At 43.6% G+C, this 23,642-nt stretch overlaps 1 protein-coding gene across 1 annotated transcript; it reads left to right on the top strand.

The window, feature by feature from the left end:
• The first annotated feature begins 20,452 nt into the window (after positions 1 to 20,452).
• On the top strand, positions 20,453 to 22,695 carry rxfp3 (relaxin family peptide receptor 3). Its single transcript, XM_063042053.1, has one exon. It carries the CDS (start codon positions 20,453 to 20,455, stop codon positions 21,725 to 21,727), a length of 1,275 nt encoding a protein of 424 aa, XP_062898123.1. The 3' UTR covers positions 21,728 to 22,695.
• The last annotated feature ends 947 nt before the right edge of the window (positions 22,696 to 23,642 follow it).

Genomic DNA, 23,642 nt, shown 5'->3' on the forward strand with positions numbered 1-23,642 from the left:
GATGCAGAAAACGCCAAATGTCCGTCGACCCAGAATCAGAAAGGAAAAAATTAATCAAATTTGCAGATTTATTAGGTAAAGTCCGTAAAGGAGCCGAACGGTCCAAAGCTGGAGATAAACAGGTATTAAGATCTCCGCCCCAAATCAATGAAAACTCGTTCAAATTCGGAAACTGATCAAACAATGATTTATAAAATTCCGGACAATCCATATTAGGAGCATAAACATTAACCAAAACTACTTTTTTATTAAATAGTAAACCACTAACCAATAAAAATCTACCATTCGGATCAGAGATAATATCCTGTTATATAAAAGTAACTGAGGAATCTATAAAAATAGAGACGCCTCGAATCTTAGCATTGGAGTTCGAATGAAATTGTTGTCCCTTCCAGAATTTGAAAAAACGTAGTCTGTCCCCCCTCCGTACATGGGTCTCTTGTAAAAATAAAATTTGTGCTTTAAGTCTCCGGAACACTTTAAAAACTTTTTTTCTTTTAATAGGATGATTAAGACCATTAGTATTCCAGGAGACAAAATTAATAATAGACTCCATAAATCCTAAAGTCAACCCACAACAAGGAGGATTGACAATAGGCGCGACCCACAAACCCGGAGAGGAAACAGAACATACAAAAGATACCGGGGAAAAGGACGCAACCAGAACTTCAATAATGTATATAGCCCAAAGAAAAACAAACTAAAACGTGAAGCCCCTCCCGCCACCCCCCAGCCCAAGACCCCAAGGCAAAATCTAAAGCAGACCCGCCAGAAAGAAGCAAGCGCTAAAACTACCCCCATGACTTCCGGTATACGCTCCCTAAAAAAAAGGTATAAATATGAAAAGGATCAGCTAATTGTAAAACAGTAAAAAAATAAGTAAAAAAAAAGTTAGCTCAATTAGAATACACACAGAACAGAACAAAAGCCGGAAAATATATATTAAAAAAAACCCACAATAAACCTCAAACTCATGAATAGACACAGCAACAAAAAAAAATAGGATTATTAACATAAAGTGATTATAAAAAGCAAAACAGAATAAAATTTAAACAAAAACTACAAAATTTAAGGCCGCACAGGAAATACGTAAGATGACAAAAGGGAAGTAACCACCCAGAATCCCCTGGGAAAAGAAAGAAATGACGCAGTTAAAAAGAAAGTTTAGCAGCCATATTAAGAAATCGAAAGTAAACTTTTCTGCCCAAATAGGGCACAGAAAAGTTAAAACCAACCAATTCACAGCCTCCGATCAACGGAGAAAATTAAAAAGAAGGCAATTAAGATGTTGGAGATGAAAGTTGATCCAGATAACTCTGGGCATCCGATGGAGAATCAAAAAAACGAAGGGCTCCATCTGACATGCGAATCCTTAGACGTGCAGGGTACAGCAGCGCTGGTCTTAAATCCATCTTATAGAATTCCGACATCACGGATCTGTAACGGACCCGTTGGTCCCAGATTGGTTTACTGAAATCTTCCACGAATCGGAACTTAAGATCCGAAAAATCAATGAAACCTTTAGATCGAGCGAATTGAAACAGTCTCTCCTTGTCTTGAAAGTAATGAAAACGTAAGATAACATGCCTAGGTCTATCTGACCTAGACGAGTATGATGGGATTCTGTGAACACGATCCAGTAGCGGTGGTTGGTCAGGAAATACAGTAGGGAATGCATCTTTTAAAAGTTGGGAGAAGTATTTCATGGGGTTGTTAGCTTCAACGGCTTCCCTCACGCCAATCATTCATAAATTCTGCCGTCGCATTCTAGATTCCAAGTCAGAGTTTTTAAAAGTCAAAAAGTCAAGTTTCTTCTTCATTACATTAATTGTTTCTTCGATTTTCCCCATCTTAAGCTCACTTTGTTGCGCGAATTTTTGAAGATCAGATATAGCCGACTGATGTTCCGCAATAAATGTTTGCATCTTATCAATTAAATCGGCAATTTTCTGGAAATTAGTTGAGATTTCCGTATGAATCAGGTCTTTAACAAAGCCTGCAATTTCCGTACGAATCATCTCCCTAACAGAGGTTGAAATTTCCCTCTGAATTAACTCCGATATCGCTTTCAAAGTCACCGGTGATTCAGTCGGAGGGAGATCCGTAGCTTTCGGTTTAGCCGGAGGTTTACCATCCTTGCCGTCTTTCCCGTTCTTAGACATAGCAGATCTAAGTATCATCCAATTGTCAGAGAATTCAGTTTAATTCAAAGTATTGTAAAAATTGATGCCTTAATGGTTAATTAAAGTATAGCTGACCATAGAGAAAAAAAACTCAGAGGTAATGGAGCGAGTCAAGAACGCGACTTCACTCCATGAGCGCTACCGGAAGTCCCCCGACATCTCCCAGGTCCTGTGCTAAGGCAGCAGAACCTTCAGGAGATCCCTCACTGGCACTCAAGGATTGGGGACTTGGCTCTTTAATTGCTTTGGACTTCATCCTTGACCCGTCCACCAGCCTCTCCAAGTCTGTGCCTGAACTCAATGTCCTTTGTGCTACGCAGACCCTTCATTCTGGATTAGGAATGAGGGACCAGCTTCTGCAACTAGTCACCTCTGAGACCATTCCATCTCCATCTTCCCAAGCACTGATCCTGCCTCGGTCACCCAGCACTGAGCTGGTGGAGTGAGCCACTGTCAGTGACCTCAAGGGGAATCACCAGGGTGGCTCTGTCCAGTGCTTAGCTCCAGGAGACCCAGGGTACTGAGAACCTTCTGCTTTCATGCCCTTTGACCCCCCATGTTGCTCACAATGTGGGTTGGTCTGACCCTAAGTGGGCCCACAGGCAGGTGATGTGATGGCCTGCAACCATCCACACCCAGGGAGAGTCATCCTGAGGCCTTAGAATGGCCCTCTCTCCACTGGGAATGTCTTCACAGATCTCCTGTGTCACAACATCTGATTGAGCTGGTGTCCCAGAGGTGCTCAGCTTTCACAGGGCTCGATGCTGTGGCCCTCACGTCCTTCAGATGCTTCGCACCTGTGTGGGGTGGGGGCACATTCAGGACCCATCGGTGTCTGGGCCGCTGGGCGTGGATATGTTCACCTGGTGTTTCCACAGGCTTGGAGAGTGAAGGGTCCAGTTCCAGACTCAGGGTGGGGTTAAGTCAGTGTGTCTCCAGATAGACAGAATGTCCAGAGTCCGGGCTCTGCAGCTGGACTGGGACCCCTCCTGGGTCTGTCTCGGCGACACACTGCTTCCCATTTGTGCCTGAGCAATGGGTCACACCTTGGCCACATCTGCCAGGGTTGGACAATCCAACAGCTGGCTCCTTCAACTGCTCTCAGCTCCACCCTCATGATCCACACAGAGGCAGTCCAGGTCCCCTCTGCACTCAGGAGGGGTTAGCAGGCTGAGCGAGCTCCTCGTATCCCCGGACAATCACCATTCTACTCGGACCTCGGGCCCCGCGTCCGAGATGCTTCTCCCGCTTCTGATGCTCAGGGGTGTCCGATCTCCAGGATGCTACCGGAAGGTGCAGCAGCTGGTGGTCCTGGTTAACCCTTTCCTGGCCTCACTAACAGTCCCCATACACCCTTGTGTTTCACTACTCCCAGGCTGGCTCTGGAGCCCCAGGAGAATGCCAACTTGAGCATTAAAGACAAGCATACCTTCTACAGGGAATATCTTCAATCCAACATACTCCACACACTGCTGGACACTGCCCAACTGTACCTCAGAGTGAGGAGGATGGACTCTGTGAGGGAATGGGTTCTGGCTCCAGGGACAAATTGTGGGTTATCCTGGAACACCATGGCCAGACCCAAACAGGAGCTGAATGATCAGTAAGTGGACCTCGACCTTTCAGTTTCTGACTGATGCTCTGGCTGTTTTAAGATGGAATGTCCACTAGCTTCTGGGATCCCAGCCATGTGGTGTTCATGGGGAGCACTCACTTTGATCATAACTGTCCAGGACACTTCAAGCCTCTCTTCCCAGCCAGGCCCCTCCTCCCTCCTCTTCCCCTGGGCTATTTGGTTAGCCACCAGCAGTGTGTGGAGAATGCCCGGGGTGAAGATTAGCTCCCTTGTCAGCTGGTCCTTTGTTCGCTGTTACCTCGTATGCTCCTCTTCATCTCTTCATTCTTCAGGTGACGTGGCATTCTCCACTCCCCCCCCCCCCCAAGTTGTCCATTTGGGTTTTGTGGGGAGTGATGAGTCTGTTTGTTCCTCTTTCTGGGTTATCTTTGGGTGTCAACAAGCTGAGTTTTGGAGTGTACTCGCAGTTCCACCAGCATGGGAGCCAAGAATGGAGGGGAAAAGTACCAGGGTGTGGCCTCTATAGGAAGATTATCCAAAACACGTCTTCACACAGAGATCACACCTGAAGATATTTTCCCCAAACTGTACCGATGCTTCCCTTCACCCACCATCCCACCTACCAATCACTGGGAGCAAATGCTTCACCCAATCACTGCTGGTCTGGAGCTCTGGTCCAATCAGCACACCTTGCGGTAAAGGAATGGTATCAGCCCTCAGCCAATCAGCAGCTGTCACCATTGGCACTGTAGGACAGAATGCAGGAGAGTTTCGAACCATTGATGGATGTTGGAGTTCAGTCTGGCTGTTGTTCAAGGGATAGGATGGGAGACTATTAAGACCAGACACTGAGCTCAGAGGCATTGAGAGAATATTACCCACAATATTGTTTCAATGATTTACTGTCATTTAAAAATTAAGTGTAATTGACCATCTCTGGAGTGTTTCATGATTTGAGCCCAGAGTGATGGGAGACAGTAGAGTAACACACATAGAAAACACAGATACACACAGACACACACATGAGTTGAGAGTTAAGGGGAAAAAGTTTAGGGGTAACACAAGGGGGAACTTCTTTACTCAGAGAGTGGTAGCTGTGTGAAACGAGCTTCCAGAAGAAGTGGTAGAGGCAGGTTCGATTTTGTCATTTTTTTAAAAATTGGATAGGACAGGAAAGGAATGGAGGGTTATGGGCTGAGTGCAGGTAGATGGGACAAGGTGAGAGTAAGCATTCGACACAGACTAGAAGGGTTGAGATGGCCTGTTTCTGTGCTATAATTGTTATATGGTTATACGGTTATATAAACACACAAAACACAGGCACACACACACACACACACACACACACACACACACACAGATCTCACATACATATATATATATATATATACATAGCACACACCAAACAGAAAAATATTGATACTGGTTTATTACTGATACACTGATACATGTACAGGGACAATTTTGTCTTGCATACTGTACATCCAGATCAAATCATTACACAGTGCATTGAGTTAGAATAAGGTAAAACAATAACAATGCAGCATAAAGTGTAGCAGCTACAGAGAAAGAGCAGTGAAGATAGATAATAAAGTGCAAGAACATACTGAGGCAGAGTTTGAGGCCAGGATTCCTTTTATTTTACAAGCAGTTCATTCAAGAGTCTGATAACAGTGGGGTAGAAGCTGTCCTTGAGACAGGTGGTATGTGCTTTCAGGCTTTTGTAACTTTTGCCCGATATGAGAGGGGAGAAGAGAGAAAAGTGAGGTGGGTGGGGGGTCTTTCACTGAGGCAGCAGGAAGTGTAGACTGAGTCCGTAGAGGAGATACTGGTTTCCATGATGTGCTGAGCTACGTCCACAACACTCTGCAGTTTGTTTGTGGGGAGTGGGTATCAAGCGCATTTTATTCCAACCACAAGAGGCCCAAATGCTCTTGCCCCCTTGGGTCCACCATGAGGAAGCCACACACTGAAACAGAAGCAAAACTGTCAGGGGTGTAGATTGGGTAAATGCAAGCAGGCTTTTTTCCACAGAGATTGGGTGAGACTAGACCTAGAAGTCAAGGTTTAAGGGTGAAAGGTGAAAGGTTTAAGGAGAACATGAGGGCTCAGAGGGTGGTTAGACTGTGGAATGAGCTGCCAGCGGAACTAGTAGATGCGGGTTCAGTTTTAACGTTTAGAACATAGAACAGTACAGCACAGAAACAGGCACTTTGGCCCACAGTGTTGTGCTGAACCAACTAACTGTGTAATCAAATGGCCAACTGAACAAATTTCCTTATGCCTACACAATGTCCATAACCCATCATTTTCCTTATATTCATGTGCCTATCTAAATCCCTAATGTGTCTGCCTCTACCACCACAGCGGGCAGAGTATTCCTTGCACCCACCACTCTCTGCATTAAAATCCTGCCTCTCTCATCTCCTTTCAAATTACTCCCCCTTACCTTAAAAGCACGGCCTCCGGTATTAGACATTTCGACCTTTGGGAAAAGATACTGTCTGTCAACTCTGACTATGCCTCTCATAATCTTATAAACCTCTATCAGATCTCCCCTCAGCCTCCACCTCTCTGGAGAAAACATCCCAAGTTTGTCCATCCTCTTGTTGTAATCCAGGCAACATTCTGATAAATCTCTCCAAAGCCTCGACATCTTCCTATGATGGGGTGACCAGAATTGCATGCAATACTCCTGATGCGGCCTAACTAAAGTTTTATAAAGCTGCAACATAATTTCCTGATTTTTGAACTCAGTGCCTCAATGAATAAAGGTAAGCATGCTACATGCCTTCTTAACCACCCTGTCAACTTGCCCAGCCACCTTCAGGGAGCTATGAACCCCAAGATCCCTCTGCGCGTCAATGTGGTTAAGGGTCTTGCATTTAACAGTGAATTGTCTTTGTACTTTTGACCTGCCAAGGTTCAATACTTCACACTTGGCTGGATTGAGCTCCAATTTAAGAGAAATTAGATAGGTACATGGATGGAGGGGTGTGGAGGATGATGGTTCAGGTGCAGATCAATGGGACGAGGCAGCATAATAGGGCAACACAGTCCAGATGGGCTGAAGGGCCTGTCTCCATGTGTCCTGTGACTCTAAGCGTGACTGATTATGATAATCATGGCAGAAGAAGCAATCCTGCGAGTAACAGAGGAAGGCACATCATCAACAACAAGGTAATGATTGGGAAGAGAGTTGAAAGAAACTTCGCTTTTCAGAGTCAGGAAAGAATTGGGAAAGCTGATTTTCTTGCAGAACCTATCTGATTGCACAAAGATTTTTATTTTAACACTTGAAATATGCTTCCACATGTCTCACATCTTCAATCAACAGGGAAAAGTGCCACAACCTCCCTACTTAGGTTTCAGTTAAATTGCCAGAGAAGAGTTTTATAGAAGAGATGTGCCTTTGATAGTGGAGTGTGCTGAAAAGGAAGATGGCCAGATCCAGATAGAATATCACCAAAAAAGATAATCAGTTTTAACTACAGGTAGAGATACTATTCAGGAAGATATTATCTGTAAATCAATGAATCATAGACATTTCCAAAATTTCTACAAATGCTTAAATATATAATTAATAACTAAAGCAAATGTAATATATCAGAGTAAATAGTTTCCTTTCTATCTACACTAAATCTCACTCAATGTTTTTGGAACAGATTCTACCCCTCTGCCATCAGATTTCTGAAAGGACATTGAACCAACTCACGGACAATACCTCACTAATGTAGCTGTCTTTTTTTAATTTTTAAAATTTTCAATTTTATTTTATTGAGATACAGTGTGGAATAAGCCCTTCCAGCCCTTCAAGCCGCACCACAAAGCACTCCCCTGATTTAACCCTAATCTAATCACAGGACAATATACAATGACCAATTAACTTGCCATCTGACACATCTTTGGACTGTGAGAGGAAACATATGCAGTCATGGAGAGAATGTATAAACTCCTTACAGGCAGTGGCAGGAATTAAACCTGGGTCGCCTGTACTGTAAAGCACTGTGCTAACCACTACACTACCATGCACACAGTATCATTGTTATGTATAATTTTTTTTACTATTGTATTTCTGATTCCTAAATGGACATTGTAGCTTTGGACACTACCTCACTTTTTAATATACAGTATTTCTGTTTTTGCATATTAAAAAAAACAATATACATAATTGATTTATTTGTTTTATTTATTATCATGTTTTATTTTATTTATTATTACTATTTTTTCCCTCTCTGCTAGATTATGTATTGCATTGAACTGCTGCTGCTAAGTTAACAAATTTCATGTCACATGCCAGTGATAATAAACCTGATTCTGATTCTGTGTAACAACAATTTTCACAACCTATGTCAGTAATATTAAACCTGATACTGATTTTGATTCTTAAAATTTGGAGGACCTGCCCAGTACAAAACCCTGCCACAGATTCCTACAGCCTCCAGTTTATTCCTGGGAGCTCGTTAAAGCAACCGATTAAAAACAGCAAGAAAACTAATAAAAGATGGGGTCCATAACTTCCACAAAACCATCTACTGTGTATTCTTAATAAAATTGAAGTGGTTTCTGATAACCCCCGTGTCTTCCGTTATTTGAATAGAAATTGAACTCCCCTCGGATCAATAATGTTTCGTGGAAAAAGATCCTTCCTATTCAGTAGCAGAACTGAGCTCCAAAGCAGTTTCCTAGTGCTGGACCTTGTTTTTCAGTGATCTTTGACTTTTTTCAACCCTTGTCCCATGGCTCCTTGTCATTTATCAGATCATTATCCCTCCCATGTAACCAGTACAATAATATGATTGACCCAGCATGTTCCAGGCAGCCAAGCTCCCTGTAAGTGATGCATGGTACAAGTGAGGTGCAAGTGGGGGGGTAGACTGGGAGGGGAAGCACCTCACTAAGTCCTCATTATAACATCCCACAGTGCTTCTGAAAACAAAACACCATTTTCGCTCCAAGGACACTTCTATTAACATTATCAACAAGTGGGTCGTTGGGGCGGCTAGAAAATCTTTCGCTGTGGGTGTAAAGACCCGAGATCTTTGCAATCTTCTGGCAGAAAGCTCGTAAAAAGTGATGAAACTGACTTTTTAACATTGTAAACCAGCAGGTTGTTGTTATGTCTCCCGCTCACTGCGAAAATGGGGGACACCTCCCTCTCTCTTATTAGGGAGAGAGAGAACCTGTGGTTTGTCTGAAGCACCTTCAGTAACTCCAAAAGACTGAAGTAGGGTAAATACTGAAAGGCTTTTATTTGCTGTACAATACGACTTCCATGCTGAGTGTCTGCCCCCCGACTGAGGGGGAGGGGCAAGGCGAAATCACCTTTATTCAGGGTTTTGTGGGAGGAGCCACAGGGGCAGTCAGCAGAGGGGCGTGTCCAGGCAGTTAACCCAGTTACAACATATATATGGTTTACCACATTGTCAAATGCCGGATGAAATGCGATAGTCTTTGGGCTAACTGCAAGGCTGTGTCTTTGCTATCGCCTAGCTCACACTTGTGCTCAGTAACAGGTGCCCTTTATTGCCTGGGGGGTGGTTTCACTGCCTTGCTGCTGCTTATGTGCGGGAGAGGGAGCTGGGGAGAGTTTGGGGTTCTCAAGTTTAACTGTCATTCATTCTTTGGGTCTCTTCTCTGTTTTTGTGGATGTTTTGCGAAGAAAAAGCATTTCAGGATGTATATTGTGTACATTTCTCTAACATTACATTGAACCTTTGAGAAACTGCAAGGGGTTGCGGACACAGCTCAGTGCATCACAGAAACCAATAAATCTGTGTCCATTTCCCCCTGCCTCAGTAAAGCAGCCGGTATAATCAAAGACTCCACCCACTCCAGACAATCTCTCTTCTCCCTTTTATCTCACCAACAACACCCGAAAATTTCTGCAGTTGTACCATGGAGAGCACACTAACTGGCTGCATCTCTGTCTAGTCTGCAGGGCAGGCTACTGTTCAGGACTGAAGTAAGCTGTAGAGAGTTGAAAACTCAGTCAGCTCCATCATGAGCACTTAGCCTCTGTAGTATCCAGAACATCTTCAAGGAGCGATGCCTTAAAAAGGCAGCGTCCATCATTAAGGACCCCCATCACCCAGGTCGTGCCTTGTTCTCGTTGCTACCATCAGGAAGGAGGTACAGGAGCCTGCAGGCACATACTCAATGATTCAGGAACAGCTTCTTCCCCTCTGAATTGACATTGAACCCATGAACACTACCTCACTACTTTGTTTATTTCTATTTTTTGTGCTATTTATTTAATCTAACTATTATATATACATTTTTACTGTAATTCATAGCTTTTTCTTTATTATTATATATTGTACTGCTACCACAAAGTCAACAAATTTCACAACATATGGGGGTGATATTAAATCTGATTCTGATTCTGATTTTACATACAAAAGTCTAAAAGCACGTACCACCACTCTCAAGGACAGCGTCTACCCTGTTATTTTGTAAAGACGATTGAATAATTCCCAATTTGATAAGTTGGAACTTCTGACCTCACAATCTCCCCAACCACTAACCACGGCCACCACTTACTCATCTCCACACTTCACCAGAACATGTGGATCCCAGATCGGCCTCCACAGACGCCTGAGGACCCATCAGTAGACAACCCCTTAGCAGAACTGGAGTGAGTGCACTGCTACCTTGTTATGACCTTGTACATTGATGTCTACTTGCACTCACCTTCTCTGTGGCTGTTACACTCTCTTCTGTGTTCTGTTATTAGAGCATAGAAAAGTGACCAGTACAGCACAGGTACAGGCCCTCTGGCCCTCAATGTTATGCCAAACCAGCTTAAAAAGTAAATCAAAAAAAACCCAAAAAACAATCACTCCTACCTACACAATGTCCATATCCCTCCATCTTCCTCATATTCATGTGTCTATCTAAATGTCTCTTTAAAGCCTCTAATGTAGTTGCCTCCACCACCATAGCAGGCAGTGCATTCCTGGCATCCACAACTCAAGTCAAGTCAAGTCAAGTTTATTGTCATTTTGACCATAAGCTGCTGGTTCAGTACACAGTAAAAATGAAACAACGTTTCTCCAGGACCCTGGTGCTACATGAAACAACACAAAATGACACTAGACTATGTGAGACAGCACAAGGCTACACTAGACTTACGTAAAACAACATAAAAACTGCACTCGACTACAGACCTACACAGGACTATATAAAGTGCACAAAATAGTGCAGGACAGTACAATAATTAATAAACAAGACAATAGGCACAGTAGAGGACAAATTACAGTATAATAATAAATGATGTAGATGTCAGTCTAGACTCTGAGTATTGAGGAGTCTGATGGCTTGGGGGAAGAAACTGTTGCACAGTCTGGTGGTGAGAGCCCGAATGCTTCAGTACCTTTTGCCAGATGGCAGCAGGGAGAAGAACTCTCTTGCTCCTCACAACTACTTTGAAATTACTCCCTCTCACCTTAAATGCATGGCCTCTGGTATTAGACGTTTCAACACTGGGAAGAAGATACTGTCTTGCCTGCTCTATCTATGCCTCTCATAATCTTATCAGATCTCCCCTCAGCCTCCGTCGCTCCAGAAAAACCAACACAAGTTTGTCCAGCCTCTCATGATACCACATGGCCTCTCCACTAGGCAGCGTCCTGGTAACCTCCTTCTGCACCATCTCCAACGCCTTTACCTTGTACTACCTCAATGCACTGTGTAATGATTTGATCTAAAGGAGCAGCATGCAAGACAAGCTTTTCACTGTACCTCATTGTGAAAACAATGAACCAATTCCAATTCAGAACAGATTCAGGAGCTCAAAACTGGGTTGCTGTGCATTACTGTGATCATTGGTGTCAGTAGAAATGCACTCCTCCATGATCTATAACCCTGTGCTCTAGCAAATTCTTCGCTCTATTATTACCATCCAGCCAGGAAGTCAATCCTGGGTTCATGAGAATTGCAGACAGGCGCTCTGTTGGAAACGCCAGCAAAGAACAGATGTAATGGTCAGAGCTAAGCAACCTCACAACCAATAGCATTACACGTTGAAGGTCACTGGAGGAACCCAGCGGGTCAGGCAGCATCTACGGAACTGAACATGCAGTCAACTTTTCAGGTCGAGACCCTTCCTGAGGACTGAGAAGGATGATGCCAGAATAAGAAAAGTAGTTGGAGGGGAAAGATGCTAGCTGGAAGGTGATAGGTGAAGCCTGTTCTGTGGGAAAGGTCAAGGGCTGGAGAAGAATAAACCTGATTGGAGAGGAGAGTGGACAATAGGAGAAAAGGAAGGATGAGGGGACCCAGGGGAAGTAATAGGCGAGTGAGAAGGTGGTATGTCAGAGTGGGGAATGGGGGGGGGGGGGCAGGAGAAATCAATATTCATACCATCAGTTTGGAGGGTACCCAAACGGAATATAAGGTGTTGCTTCTGTACCCTGATGGTGGCCTCATCCTGACATAAGAAGAGGTCATGGATTGACACCTCAGAATGGGAATTGAACTGTTTGGCCACTGGGAAGTCCTGCTTGTGATGGATGGTGTGGAGGTGCTCAACGAAGAGGTCCCCCAATCTATGACAGGTCTCCCCAGTGTAGAGGGGGCTACATCGGGAGTGCCAGACCCAATAGATGACCCTAGCAGATTCACAGGTGAAGCATTGCCTCGCCTGGAAGGTCGGGTTGGGGCCCTGAATAGAGTTGAGGGAGGAGGTCTATGGGCAGGTGTAGCATCTAGGCACAAAAGATCAGTTCAAAGTTCTGCCATCCAAATACATCTAGTGATGAATGGCGGATAATTAATCAGCTAACAGATGGGTGAGGCTCTGAGAATAACTCAATAATGGTCGAGTACAGCATGTCAGTGGGAAAGAAAGGAATGAAGCATTCACCGCTATGTTCAGCCAGAATAAATGAACCATTTTGGCTTCTTCCTGCAGCCCCCATCTACACAAGACCAGACAACACACCAGTGTTAATGCCGGAGATATGAACTCCAGAATTACACAATGCCATCTACCTATCAATGTTGAAACTTGTTCAGATATGTCCAGTTCAAAAAAAAGGCAGGACAAATCCAACACACATAGCTGCCGCCAAATCAGTCTGCCGTCGATCATAGGAAAATGGAGGGAAGCTGTCCTCGACAGATGCTATCAAGCAGCACTAGCTCTCCAATGCCTGCTCATTTGTGTCCAGTTTGATCATTGCCAAGATCATTCAGCTCCAAGTCTTATCACTCCCTGATCCAAACATGCCAGTTTCTGGGAGAGAGAAGTACAAAGCGCACCCCCTCAAGCCAACAACCTGACTTTCCGAAGGCCAACACCAAGGGCATAAGCAGACGGATAATACCCCAACCTCTCTGGTCCAAGGTCTGGTCACAAGACAACACGGACACTTGTGCTGTGCCCATGCCGACAACTCAATAGATTCTCATCAGCAGTGAGCAGACCCAGATCCATTAGATCGAGTAACAACCACCAGACCCATAAAAAATGTTTAATTTCAAGTGGTTTAAAAAAGGGGAATGACAATCGCTAGTGAGGGAGAGAGCCTGTCTGAGATGTTGAAGTGATAGGATGGACAGTAGTTTTTGATGGACTCCAGATCGTGGTTTCTGGGGGGTTTGCTATCACTTGAATGGAGGGTGGTGGGGGTTGATGCATTTTGCTGGAGCAAGATGGGGAGGGGAGGGGACGGGAGTGGGTGATGATTTTGCTGCTGCTTGTGCATGGGAAGGGGTGGGGGGGGGTTTGGGGTTCTAACATTTTCTGTCATCATTCTTTGGAGTTTTTCTGTTTCATGAATGTCTGGAAAGAGTAAGGATTTCAGGTTGAATACTGTATACATAGAACATAGAATAGCACAGCACATTACAGGCCCTTCGGCCCACAATGTTGTGCTGACCCTTAAACCCCACCTCCCATATAACCCCCCCCACCTTAAATTCCTCCATATACCTGTCTAGTAGTCTCTTAAATTTCGCTAGTTTGTAATTTCACTACATTCTCTGATATTACATTGAACCACTAATGTGCGGGACCCCAAAATTCAGAGATGGACCCTTTCCTATTGGTCACACATGCCTTTTAACCACACCTCAGAAGCATCAGCGGACTGCTGTGGACTGAGTTTTTCCCATCAATGCACATATGCGGAGATGATACTTCAACCGAGTCAGAAGAGATTCTGCAGATACTGAACATCTTGAGAAGCGTTGCACAAAAACACTGGAGGAGCTCAGCAGGTCGGGAGAGAAATAAACAGTTGATGTTTCCGGCCTAAACCCTTCATCAAGTGCTTGCTTATTATGTGGTGTGATGGATGGCAAAGCAGTGGAAGCTTGTGCTTATTTTGTCTGACAGTCAATTATGGAAAATATTTGTAGTTTCCATTATAAAGCTTTCCAGACTTGTTCATATTGAAGATTACTGTCACTCAACCATATAGATGCATTCAGCTAAACAAAACAACATTAATTGTTTCTGAAACCCTGAAGTAAATTGTGGTAAGCTATCACCACAAACAATGAAGAGGCAAGCAAATTCAAGGGATGAGCCATGCAGGTGCATTGCAAAGTCGACACAGTTGGAGTGAGCGATTGGGAGAGGAGGAGTCGAGGCGGAGGAGATTCGATGCCCATCCGACTAACTGGGGTGTGAGGTTGGGTTGCTCTAAGCGCTAAGCTGATTTGGGGAGATCATGACTGGCTTCTGGCCGGGTGGTGAGGTCTAGGCCCCAAGCATTTCGCTGTGGTGGGGCTCAATTCCTAATGCAAGGCACGATCTGCTGTTTGGACAATTTAAACACCGACCCAATTAGACCTGAAAGGCAGGGTGTCAGGATCAGAGGCAAGAATCGAGCTGATTTTGCTCGACCTCCTGCAATGTTCACTCCTCTCACCACGACGCTGAGCCTATGCGTCTGCCTGGATGCTGTGCTTTGCAGCAATTAGCTCCACTAATATGATGAACTGAGACTGAGTCTTTGGGCCGACTCTGGGCTACTCTGGGGATTCGATCTAAGGACTCAATTTGATTCGGAATGCTGTTGGTTGCTTCTAGTGTTTACATGACTTTGTATTTTATTTTTCTCTTTCTCTACACATTTAGTGTTGGTCTTTGACTCTTTCTTTTAATTAGATTCTTCTGGATTTCTTGCTTTGTGGCTGTAAGCAGACAAATCTCAAGATCTTGTGCAATTTGTACATTCTTTGATAACAAATGTACCTTAAATCTTTGAAAGTGCAATGCACAGTGCATATATCACATACAGAAAAAAATTATATAAACAGATAATAAATGTGTAAATGGACATAAAGTGCATATACACCATATAGTTAAACATACAACAGTATAGTGCTACGGGTGCTGTCAGAAGTAATGTGTACTGAGTATTAGCTAGGTGTTCAGAAGTCCCACAGCCTGGGCAAAGAAGCTGTTACCCAGCTGAACAGTTATTATTATACTGCGATCCCTTTTGCCTGACGGTAGAAGGTCAAAGAGATGCGGGGCGTATGTGTAAGCGTAACTCTTCAGGAGTGCTCTAAGTCACAGTTTATTACACAGAACTATTAGTAAAGATGATTAAAAGATTGATTAAAGAGTTCAGTTATGCTGTAATCCTGCCGCAGATCAGTATCCCGACGGGACAACATTGCCCCCTAGCTTTCAAACCTGGCACAGTTTTATGGCGTTTACTGGGTGGGAGATCCTCCCGCCATACACTTAACATTACTTGTTTCTTTTTTACTTAATTCTTTCCTTTAACTTTAGTCTAACATTTTAATAACTTCTTTTCTGAACTGTTGGTTCTTTCAATTTTGTTTCATGCTTGCTATCCCTTGTTTTAATTCGTCTCTGTGAAAGGGTTGCCCTCCTCAGCACGCCGCGCTTTAGCTCAGTATTCATTTTAAATCGCAGTCTGTGTCCGCAGTGAATCAGTAAACCGATAATAAATCAGCCACTTCCCTGCGCGAGCCTTTGATAAATGAATCGAGTCACAAAGTGGTCCTCTTTTGAAGCAGAAATCCTCATTGACATGAAACGCTGATCCTACAAAAAAACAAACCTATAAAATATTGAAATAACTAGTTATTTTAATAGAAATACTGAAAAGTTATTTTTATTCAGATTTCGAAATCCGCAGGGTTTTGCTTATGAAAAAAGAACATGAAAGCTGACAACTTGAAACGAACGCATAATCCAGTTTGCTGTAAATTACTCACGCCCCAGTCGCGGTTTGCGGGCTGGGCTGACTCTCGCAGGGCAGAATTCGAATAGAGCCGTGTGCCGTCTTTGGGAGCGGCGTAAACGGCACTTTAAGAGTTAAAGAAATTTTGCGAAGTGATCGAGACCAACATTTGTTCTTAAACCAGTTTTTACACTCCTTAAAATGGATTAAACAATTAGAAAGCAGAGGGGGCAGGCGGGAGAGAAGGGTGTACGAATGTGACAGGGATACAGAGACCAGCTGCGTTGTCAGCAAAAGAGAATGCCTGGTCTCCTTGAGCCGAACGACCTCCTTCTCCCACTGACGGTGTGGAAAGTAAAGTATTTCAGTGAACCACCAAAAGAGTGTCTGAATTATGAGTTCATTTTCGGGGTTTTGTTTTATTTTGACCAGTTGCAATGTCTAAACTTTATTAGGAGTTTGAGGAGATTTGGTATTCAACGAATACACTCAAAAACTTTTATAGATGTACCAAACTTCTATAGATGTACCGTGGAGAGCATTCTGACAGGCTGCATCACAGTCTGGTATGGGGGGTGGGGTGCATAAAGAAATACCTCAGTGTTACCTTCCTGCATTAACCTTGGAGTGTTTATTCCCTTTGAAGTCCAAAAATATATTTATCCACTGTACGTCTGAAGTATACTCACTCCCTGAACCCCCAGAGCTCTCCTGCATAGGGAGTTCCAAAAATTCAGTACCCTCTGTGTGAAGAAATCTCAGCATTTAGTGGTTAACCCATACTTTCAGACTGACTCGTGGTCCTAAGCACTCCCACAAGCGTCTCATCATCCCTGCTCTACTCAGTCAAGCCCCGTGAGAATATTTTTTGCTTCAGTGAGATCACCTCTCATTCTTATAGACTGCATACCTGATTAATTCGTCCTCAGAGAACAGTTGCCCATCCCAGCCACCACTAACTAATCTGATTTGATCTGACCTAAATGGCACATTTCACTGTATGTTTCGATGTATGTACATGTAACAAATAAAATTAATCCTAATCTCAATCTTTGGTAAACCATTGTTACACTTTCCTTATTGCATTTATATCCTTCTTTAGGTAGGAAGACTGGAATTGTATGAAATATTCTGGGTGTGGTCTCATCGTCAGGTAAGACACCTTTGCTATTCTAATCAAATCTTTTTGTCAAAAAGGTTTTATTTATTGATAAATAGAGTGTGGAACAACCCCTTCCGGCTCAACGAACCACACCACCCAGCAAACCTATTTAACACCAGCCTAATTGCAGGACAATTTACAATGACCAGTTAACCTACCAGCCGATATGTCTTTGGACTTTGGGAGGAAACTGGAGCAAGTGGAGGAAGCCCACACAATTCATGGGGAGATTGTACAAGCTCCTTACAGACGGTGGAATTGAACTCTGAACTCAAGCTATAATACCATTATGCTTGGTGTGTCATAGAGTCATAGAAAAGTACAGCACAGAAACAGGCCCTTCAGCCCATCTAGTCCATGCCGCCCATCTAGTCCATGCCAAACAATTTAAACTGCCTACTCACATTGGCCTGCACCAGGACCATATTCCTCCATGATTCATGTACCTATCCATGTCATTGGCCTTTTGAATTACTTGCAGTATCTAAATGATCCCTTGTGGTGAATCATGTACAAGAACTCCCAAGTCCATTGATCTTTTAAGAGGCTCCTGGATAGGTACAGGGAGCTTAGAAAAATAGAGGGCTATGGGTAACCCTAGGTAATTTCTAAAGTAAGTACATGTTCAACACAGCGTTGTGGGCTGAAAGGCTTGTATTGTGCTGTAGGTTTTTCAATGTTTCTATGTTTCTAACGTCACCTTTTTATTTCTCACTATTTAGAAAATACTCAATATCCTTAAACTTTTGAACAAAGCAGACAACTTTTATTTTGAAATGTGTCCCATTTTCTGTGCCCAGCCCAATTGATATAATCTGTCTAAATTGTACTGGAACCTAATGCATCCTCCTCACAACCCAGGTTGCTATCTAGTTTTAACTCATCAATTGTCTTGAGTATCACAGATAGTCAAGATAATTGACATGGACTGTGAACAGCTGGAATCCCAAGTAGATCCTAAGCCACCCGACTAATTACCTTCTTCTAATCTATAAATGGGTCTTTTGTTCTTAATCTTTGTATTCTCCTGGAAACTTGGTCTCCAGTCCATGACAATATATTCCCTCAATCCTGTATATTCTGTTTACGGACCACCCATGTGGCCTTTTGAATGCCCAAATATCAAAATATGTAATGTCACCACCTGTCGATTCATTTTCATGCAATTTTACCAGGGAAATGTGGGAATACTATAGACTTTATTAAAGCTATGTATAAACGAGGACTGACAAGCAAAAAATGTGCAAAAGAAGACAATTTGTACAAATAATAAATAAATTAATAGATAAATAGACAGACAGATAGATAAATAAATAAATAAATATTAATGAGAACATGAGTCGTGGAGTCCTTGAAAGTGATTGTGTAGGCTATGGGATCAGTTCAGTGTTCATGTGAGCGAAGTTACCCCTGCTGTTTCAGGAGTTTGACGGTTAAGGGGTAATAATAACTGTTCCTGAACCTGGTGGAGTGGGACCTAAGGCCCCTGGACCTCCTGCCCAGTGTTGGTGAGCATGGCCTGGATGGTGGGGGTCCTCGCTGGTGGATGCTGCTTTCTTGTGGCTCAGTGGTGGGGAAGGCTTTGCCTGTGATGGACTGGTTTGTATCCGCCACTTTCTGGAAACATTTTCCTCCACATTCATTAGTTCCCCATTACTTATTCTGCCAGTTACAACGTCAGAAGCTCTAACAACTATTATTCCCCTTTTATGAATCCAGTCTGCTCAACTCTGTTTCTATGTGCTGCATAACAACTTCCATAATTACAGTACAGATTTTAGTATTGTTCTGCCACCTCGTCAGTCTGAAAACTTTACCAACTTCTTATCTGCAGAAAGTTTGGTACATTCTTTGGAATCTTGGAGGATGTCAATCAATACGTGCACTCTCTGCAAAGACTCCGCGTTCACGGTCACCAGCTAGGAAGGATCTATCGCCGTTCACGCTTATAAATTCTATTTTGTTGATGGCTGAATGGAAGTGGGATGTCAGTGTATAATAACATAAGCCAGGAAAATAGATCATAAAATATTACAGCACGGTACAGGCCCTTCGGTCCACGATATTGTGCCTACATTTAAAGCGGTGATTGATGGGTTCTCACATCGGTCAGGGCGTCAAGGGTTACGAGGAGAAAACGGGGGAATGGGGTTGAGAGGGATAATAAATCAGCCCTGATGGAATGGCGGAGCAGACTCGATGGATCGAATGGCCTAATTCTGCTCCTACGTCTTATGGTCTTAAACAGAGGGATAAAACGAAGTACGTTTTGCCCCCTGGAACATGACAGAAAACCTAAGGCGTTTAAACTTTGTGCGTGGGAAGGTGTCAAACAACGAAACGAAGCCACACACATAAAAACGCTGGAGGAACTCAGCAGGCCAGGCAGCATCTATGGAAAAAAGTACAGTCGACGGTTCGGGCCGAAACTCCGGCAGGACTGGGGCAAAAAAGCTGAGGAGCAGATTTGAAGGGTGGGAGAGAGGAGAGAGCAACGCCAGGCGATAAGTGAAACTCTGAGAGGGAGGGATGAAAAGAAACAAGCTAAGACTGACAAGCACAAGACTGCCGGTGGTGGGAATCGGGAAAGTAAGAAAATACTGGGTATATTTAGTAGACTAGGCACGACTATGGCTAAGGAAACGGAGTTACCGTCGACGGCTGTTATCACAACAGCAGCGCAAACATACATCCCATTCCATAATCGATTATATCAATTCCAGGGGGTGCATAACCCTTCATGTACACGAGGCAGCGCCGAGTCCAGTATCGATGTGTTATTTTTTTAAAAAGAGGTCTTGGCATCGAGACGTTTTAACACAGATAATTGTCATTTCACATATGAAGAAGGATGTTTGCAATTACAATATTTCAAATATATTAATTACGAACCCATGCTATGCATTAGTGACTTATTCGCTCCAAGTTACCAAATAACCTCACAGTGCAGGCAGGGTTTCAAAGTGATGCTTCAGTTTTAAAAGGATCGCGGCTGCAGCAGGTTCGCACATTTACTCTTTCGAACTCACTACACCGCACACCCGGCTGAATGTTTATCCGTCGCAAAGTAAAGCTGACGACGCAGTGTCATTTGGAAAGGAAGGCTTGAGTTCGGAGGAGGAATTGATCTTTCTGTGCATGTAATACCGCGCAGCTCTTAAGGAGTGAAACGTTTTAGCATCCCAGAGATGGAGAGCATGCGCGGGACCCAGATTCCTACTTGCTGGCGTCATTTGACGGAGGGCGAGGAGCGAGATATAAGGATGTGTCCTCCTGGCTTGGTGAGTACTTTCCGACTGGAGTCCGTCTCAAGGAAAATAAAAGCGACCAGCCCCGCGAGTCCCGGCGAATTAGAAATGGGATGGACGCCAATTTCATCCCAAGCAATCAATCCTCCGCTCTGGAGGGAGTATTGATAGACAGGGACAAAAAGGAGATGCTTCCTAATTACTTCCTTGAGAAACTTCTGGTGTTCGACAAAAACAACCAGTCTCTACACGAGCTGCTGAAGTATTTTGACGGGGACGAGCAAGGCATCATTGGGAGTGGTTCTCCCGCCATGCGGATCACCATCTCCATTGTTTACTCGATGGTGTGCGCCTTGGGGCTGGTGGGCAACGTGCTCGTGCTGTACCTGATGAAGAGCAGGCAGGAATGGAAGAAGTCCTCCATCAACCTCTTCGTGACAAGCTTGGCAGTGACGGATTTCCAGTTCGTCTTGACCCTACCTTTCTGGGCAGTGGACACCGCCTTAGACTTCAGCTGGCCCTTTGGGAAGATCATGTGCAAAATCGTCACCTCAGTCACCACCATGAACATGTACGCCAGCGTGTTCTTCCTGACCGCTATGAGCATTGCGAGATACTGGTCAGTGGCGTCGGCACTGAAGCCCAGGAGGAGATTTTCCGGATGCTCCGCTAAGTGGATCAGTGTCCTGATCTGGATCTCGGCGATCTTAGCTATCACCCCTCAAGCCGTATTTTCCACAACCAAAACGTTCTTTAATGAAGAGTTTTGCTTGCTTAAGTTTCCAGAACATAACGGCTCCACTCAGTTCTGGCTGGGCGTGTACCACATTCAAAAGATCTTGCTGGGGTTCGTGGTCCCGTTCATCGTTATCACCGTCTGCTACCTGCTCCTTCTACGTTACGTAACCAAGAAGAACATCGGCAGCTCCAGCACCAAAAGGTCAAAAGTGACCAAATCGGTCAAAATCGTTGTCCTTTCCTTCTTCATTTGCTGGCTTCCCAATCAAGCCTTGACATTCTGGGGTGTCCTGATCAAGCTCAACGTCCTTCACTTCAGCAACGAATACTATAACACGCATTCCTACATCTTCCCCATCACCATCTGCCTGGCCCACACTAACAGCTGCCTGAACCCCGTTTTGTACTGCCTCATGAGAAGGGAGTTCAGGAAGGCCTTGAAGGGAATGTTCTGGAGGGTGACCTCCCCGACCATTATAAACATGCGCCCCTTCACGGCCACCGCCAAGCCAGAGCAGGAAGATCAGAAGCACGCCATAATTCCGATAAACTCCGTGCCGCCTGACATTTCCTACTACCCGCCAGGGGTTGTAATGCACAATAGTCAATATGACATCTTGCCAGCCAGCTCTGCGGAGCGCCGTTATTAGAAGTGTTAGTGACACGGTTACATTGCTCTGTTTTCCAAACGAACTATTTCTTGTGCTTTTTTTTTGAATGATTGTAAATGGATCCGGTGGTGTAAGTCTGTCTCCGTTTTATTTACATGTTATCTCACAAACGCCAGTTATTACTGTAATGCGATGCTAGTCCATCGATGGGGAGCAGCTTCACGCGCGTGTTCAAACTGCAGCGGTTCCCATTAATAATATAGAATTTACTCTTTTTTTCGGGATAAGGTGCCCTTTCCCAAAGAGCCGTTTGTCGCCTATATTAAGGTAGCCGGACAGCGACCTAGCTAGTCGTAAAACCGGCATCGAAATATTACCAAACCAACGCAGAAGTCTCTCGCGAATTGTTGTGAAATCCGATTAGAAACCGGATCGAAGTCACTATGCAACATCAAAACCCAATATCTTGGGGGAATCTGATTGGTATTTTAGAAGCATTGATTTAAATTTCCCCAAAATGGTTCATAAGCAGCGAAATACAACAAATATAAAAACATGACTCGGGCAAACTCGAATAAAGTATGATCCTTTAAACAAATTGAACAGATTTATACACTAAGTAGACACTTTATTAGGTATGAAGTGTATGCTCATGGTTTCTGCTGCTTCACTTATCCACTGCAAGCCTCGACCTGCTGTGTGTTCAGAGACGCTCTTCTGCACGCCAGTGTTGTAGCGTGTGGTCATTTGAGTTACTGTCGTCTTGTCAGCTTGAATCATTCTGGCCATTCTCCTTAGACCTCTCTCATTAACAAGGCGTTTTTGCCCGCAGACTACCGCTCAATTGACTTTTTTTTTTGCCCCGTTCTCTGTAAAATGTAGAGGCTGTTGTGCGTGAAAATCCCGGACGATCAGCAGTTTCCGAGATACTCAAACCAACTGGCACCAACAATCATTCTACGGTTAAAGTCATTTAATGACATTTCTCCCCATTTCTGAAGTTTGGCCTGAGCAACAAATGAACTTCTTAATCATGTCTGAATGCTATTATGCATTGAGTTGCTGCTATATGATTGGCTGATGAGATGTTTGCATTAACGAGCAGGTGTGCAAGTTTACCAAATAAAGTGGCCACTGAGTATAACCGAATAAATAATTGCACGATAAAAATCTACAGTGTGATTGGTTGTTATGAATCTGTACAGGCGCCCATGTGCAAAATCGTGTCAATCTGGGATTCAAATTACGACCAATGTTATTGGAAACTGTAGATTGGCTTGGTCCCTTTTCAATGTGAGATCTTTTGTACTTTTCCATAATAATCCTCATTGTGAACATTTGTCTAGGCCTCCCAGATCATAAACCTTCGGTAGTGACTTCAAATTTTAATAATAAAATTAATAATGATAATTATCAATAGAATCGATATATACAGTAAATGACATGTAGTCTGTAAAAACTTGAGGGTGGCATGTTTGATAGAATATGACTTTGGTATATCTGCCCACTATAATGTTTTTAATTGTTTAATCTTTTTACCCATCTTTAGTTTAATTTTTGCTGGTACTGAGATTTCCAATATATGGATGCAGTTATTATTGTATAGCAATATTGCACCTTTCATTTTTGGACCTATGTGAAATCTAAAGTTTCTGGCCACCATTTACACAATGCTGTCTTCATACTGTCACTCATTTGTTAAAATTAGAGATAAGACAATCATATTGATCACCTTACTTCATGGGTGTTTTAAAAGAATAGGTTAATTTAACCGTTTACTACCATTTACATGGTTTTTTAAATTTACAAATACAGAGCAGAATAGACACTTTTGGCCCAGCAAGCTGCGCCTCCCAACAACCCCTTAGCCTAATCACAGGAGAATTGTTCACTAACCTACTAACCCAAAACACTACTAACCCAAACACCTTTGGACTGTGGGAGGAAACTGGAG

This window comes from Mobula hypostoma, chromosome 3, assembly GCF_963921235.1.
Source record: "Mobula hypostoma chromosome 3, sMobHyp1.1, whole genome shotgun sequence".
Lineage (NCBI taxonomy): Eukaryota > Metazoa > Chordata > Chondrichthyes > Myliobatiformes > Myliobatidae > Mobula > Mobula hypostoma.

Bases quoted from the DNA above. Each gene is read 5' to 3' on its own strand.
- rxfp3 (XM_063042053.1), top strand. From the start codon at position 20,453: ATGGACGCCAATTTCATCCCAAGCAATCAATCCTCCGCTCTGGAGGGA.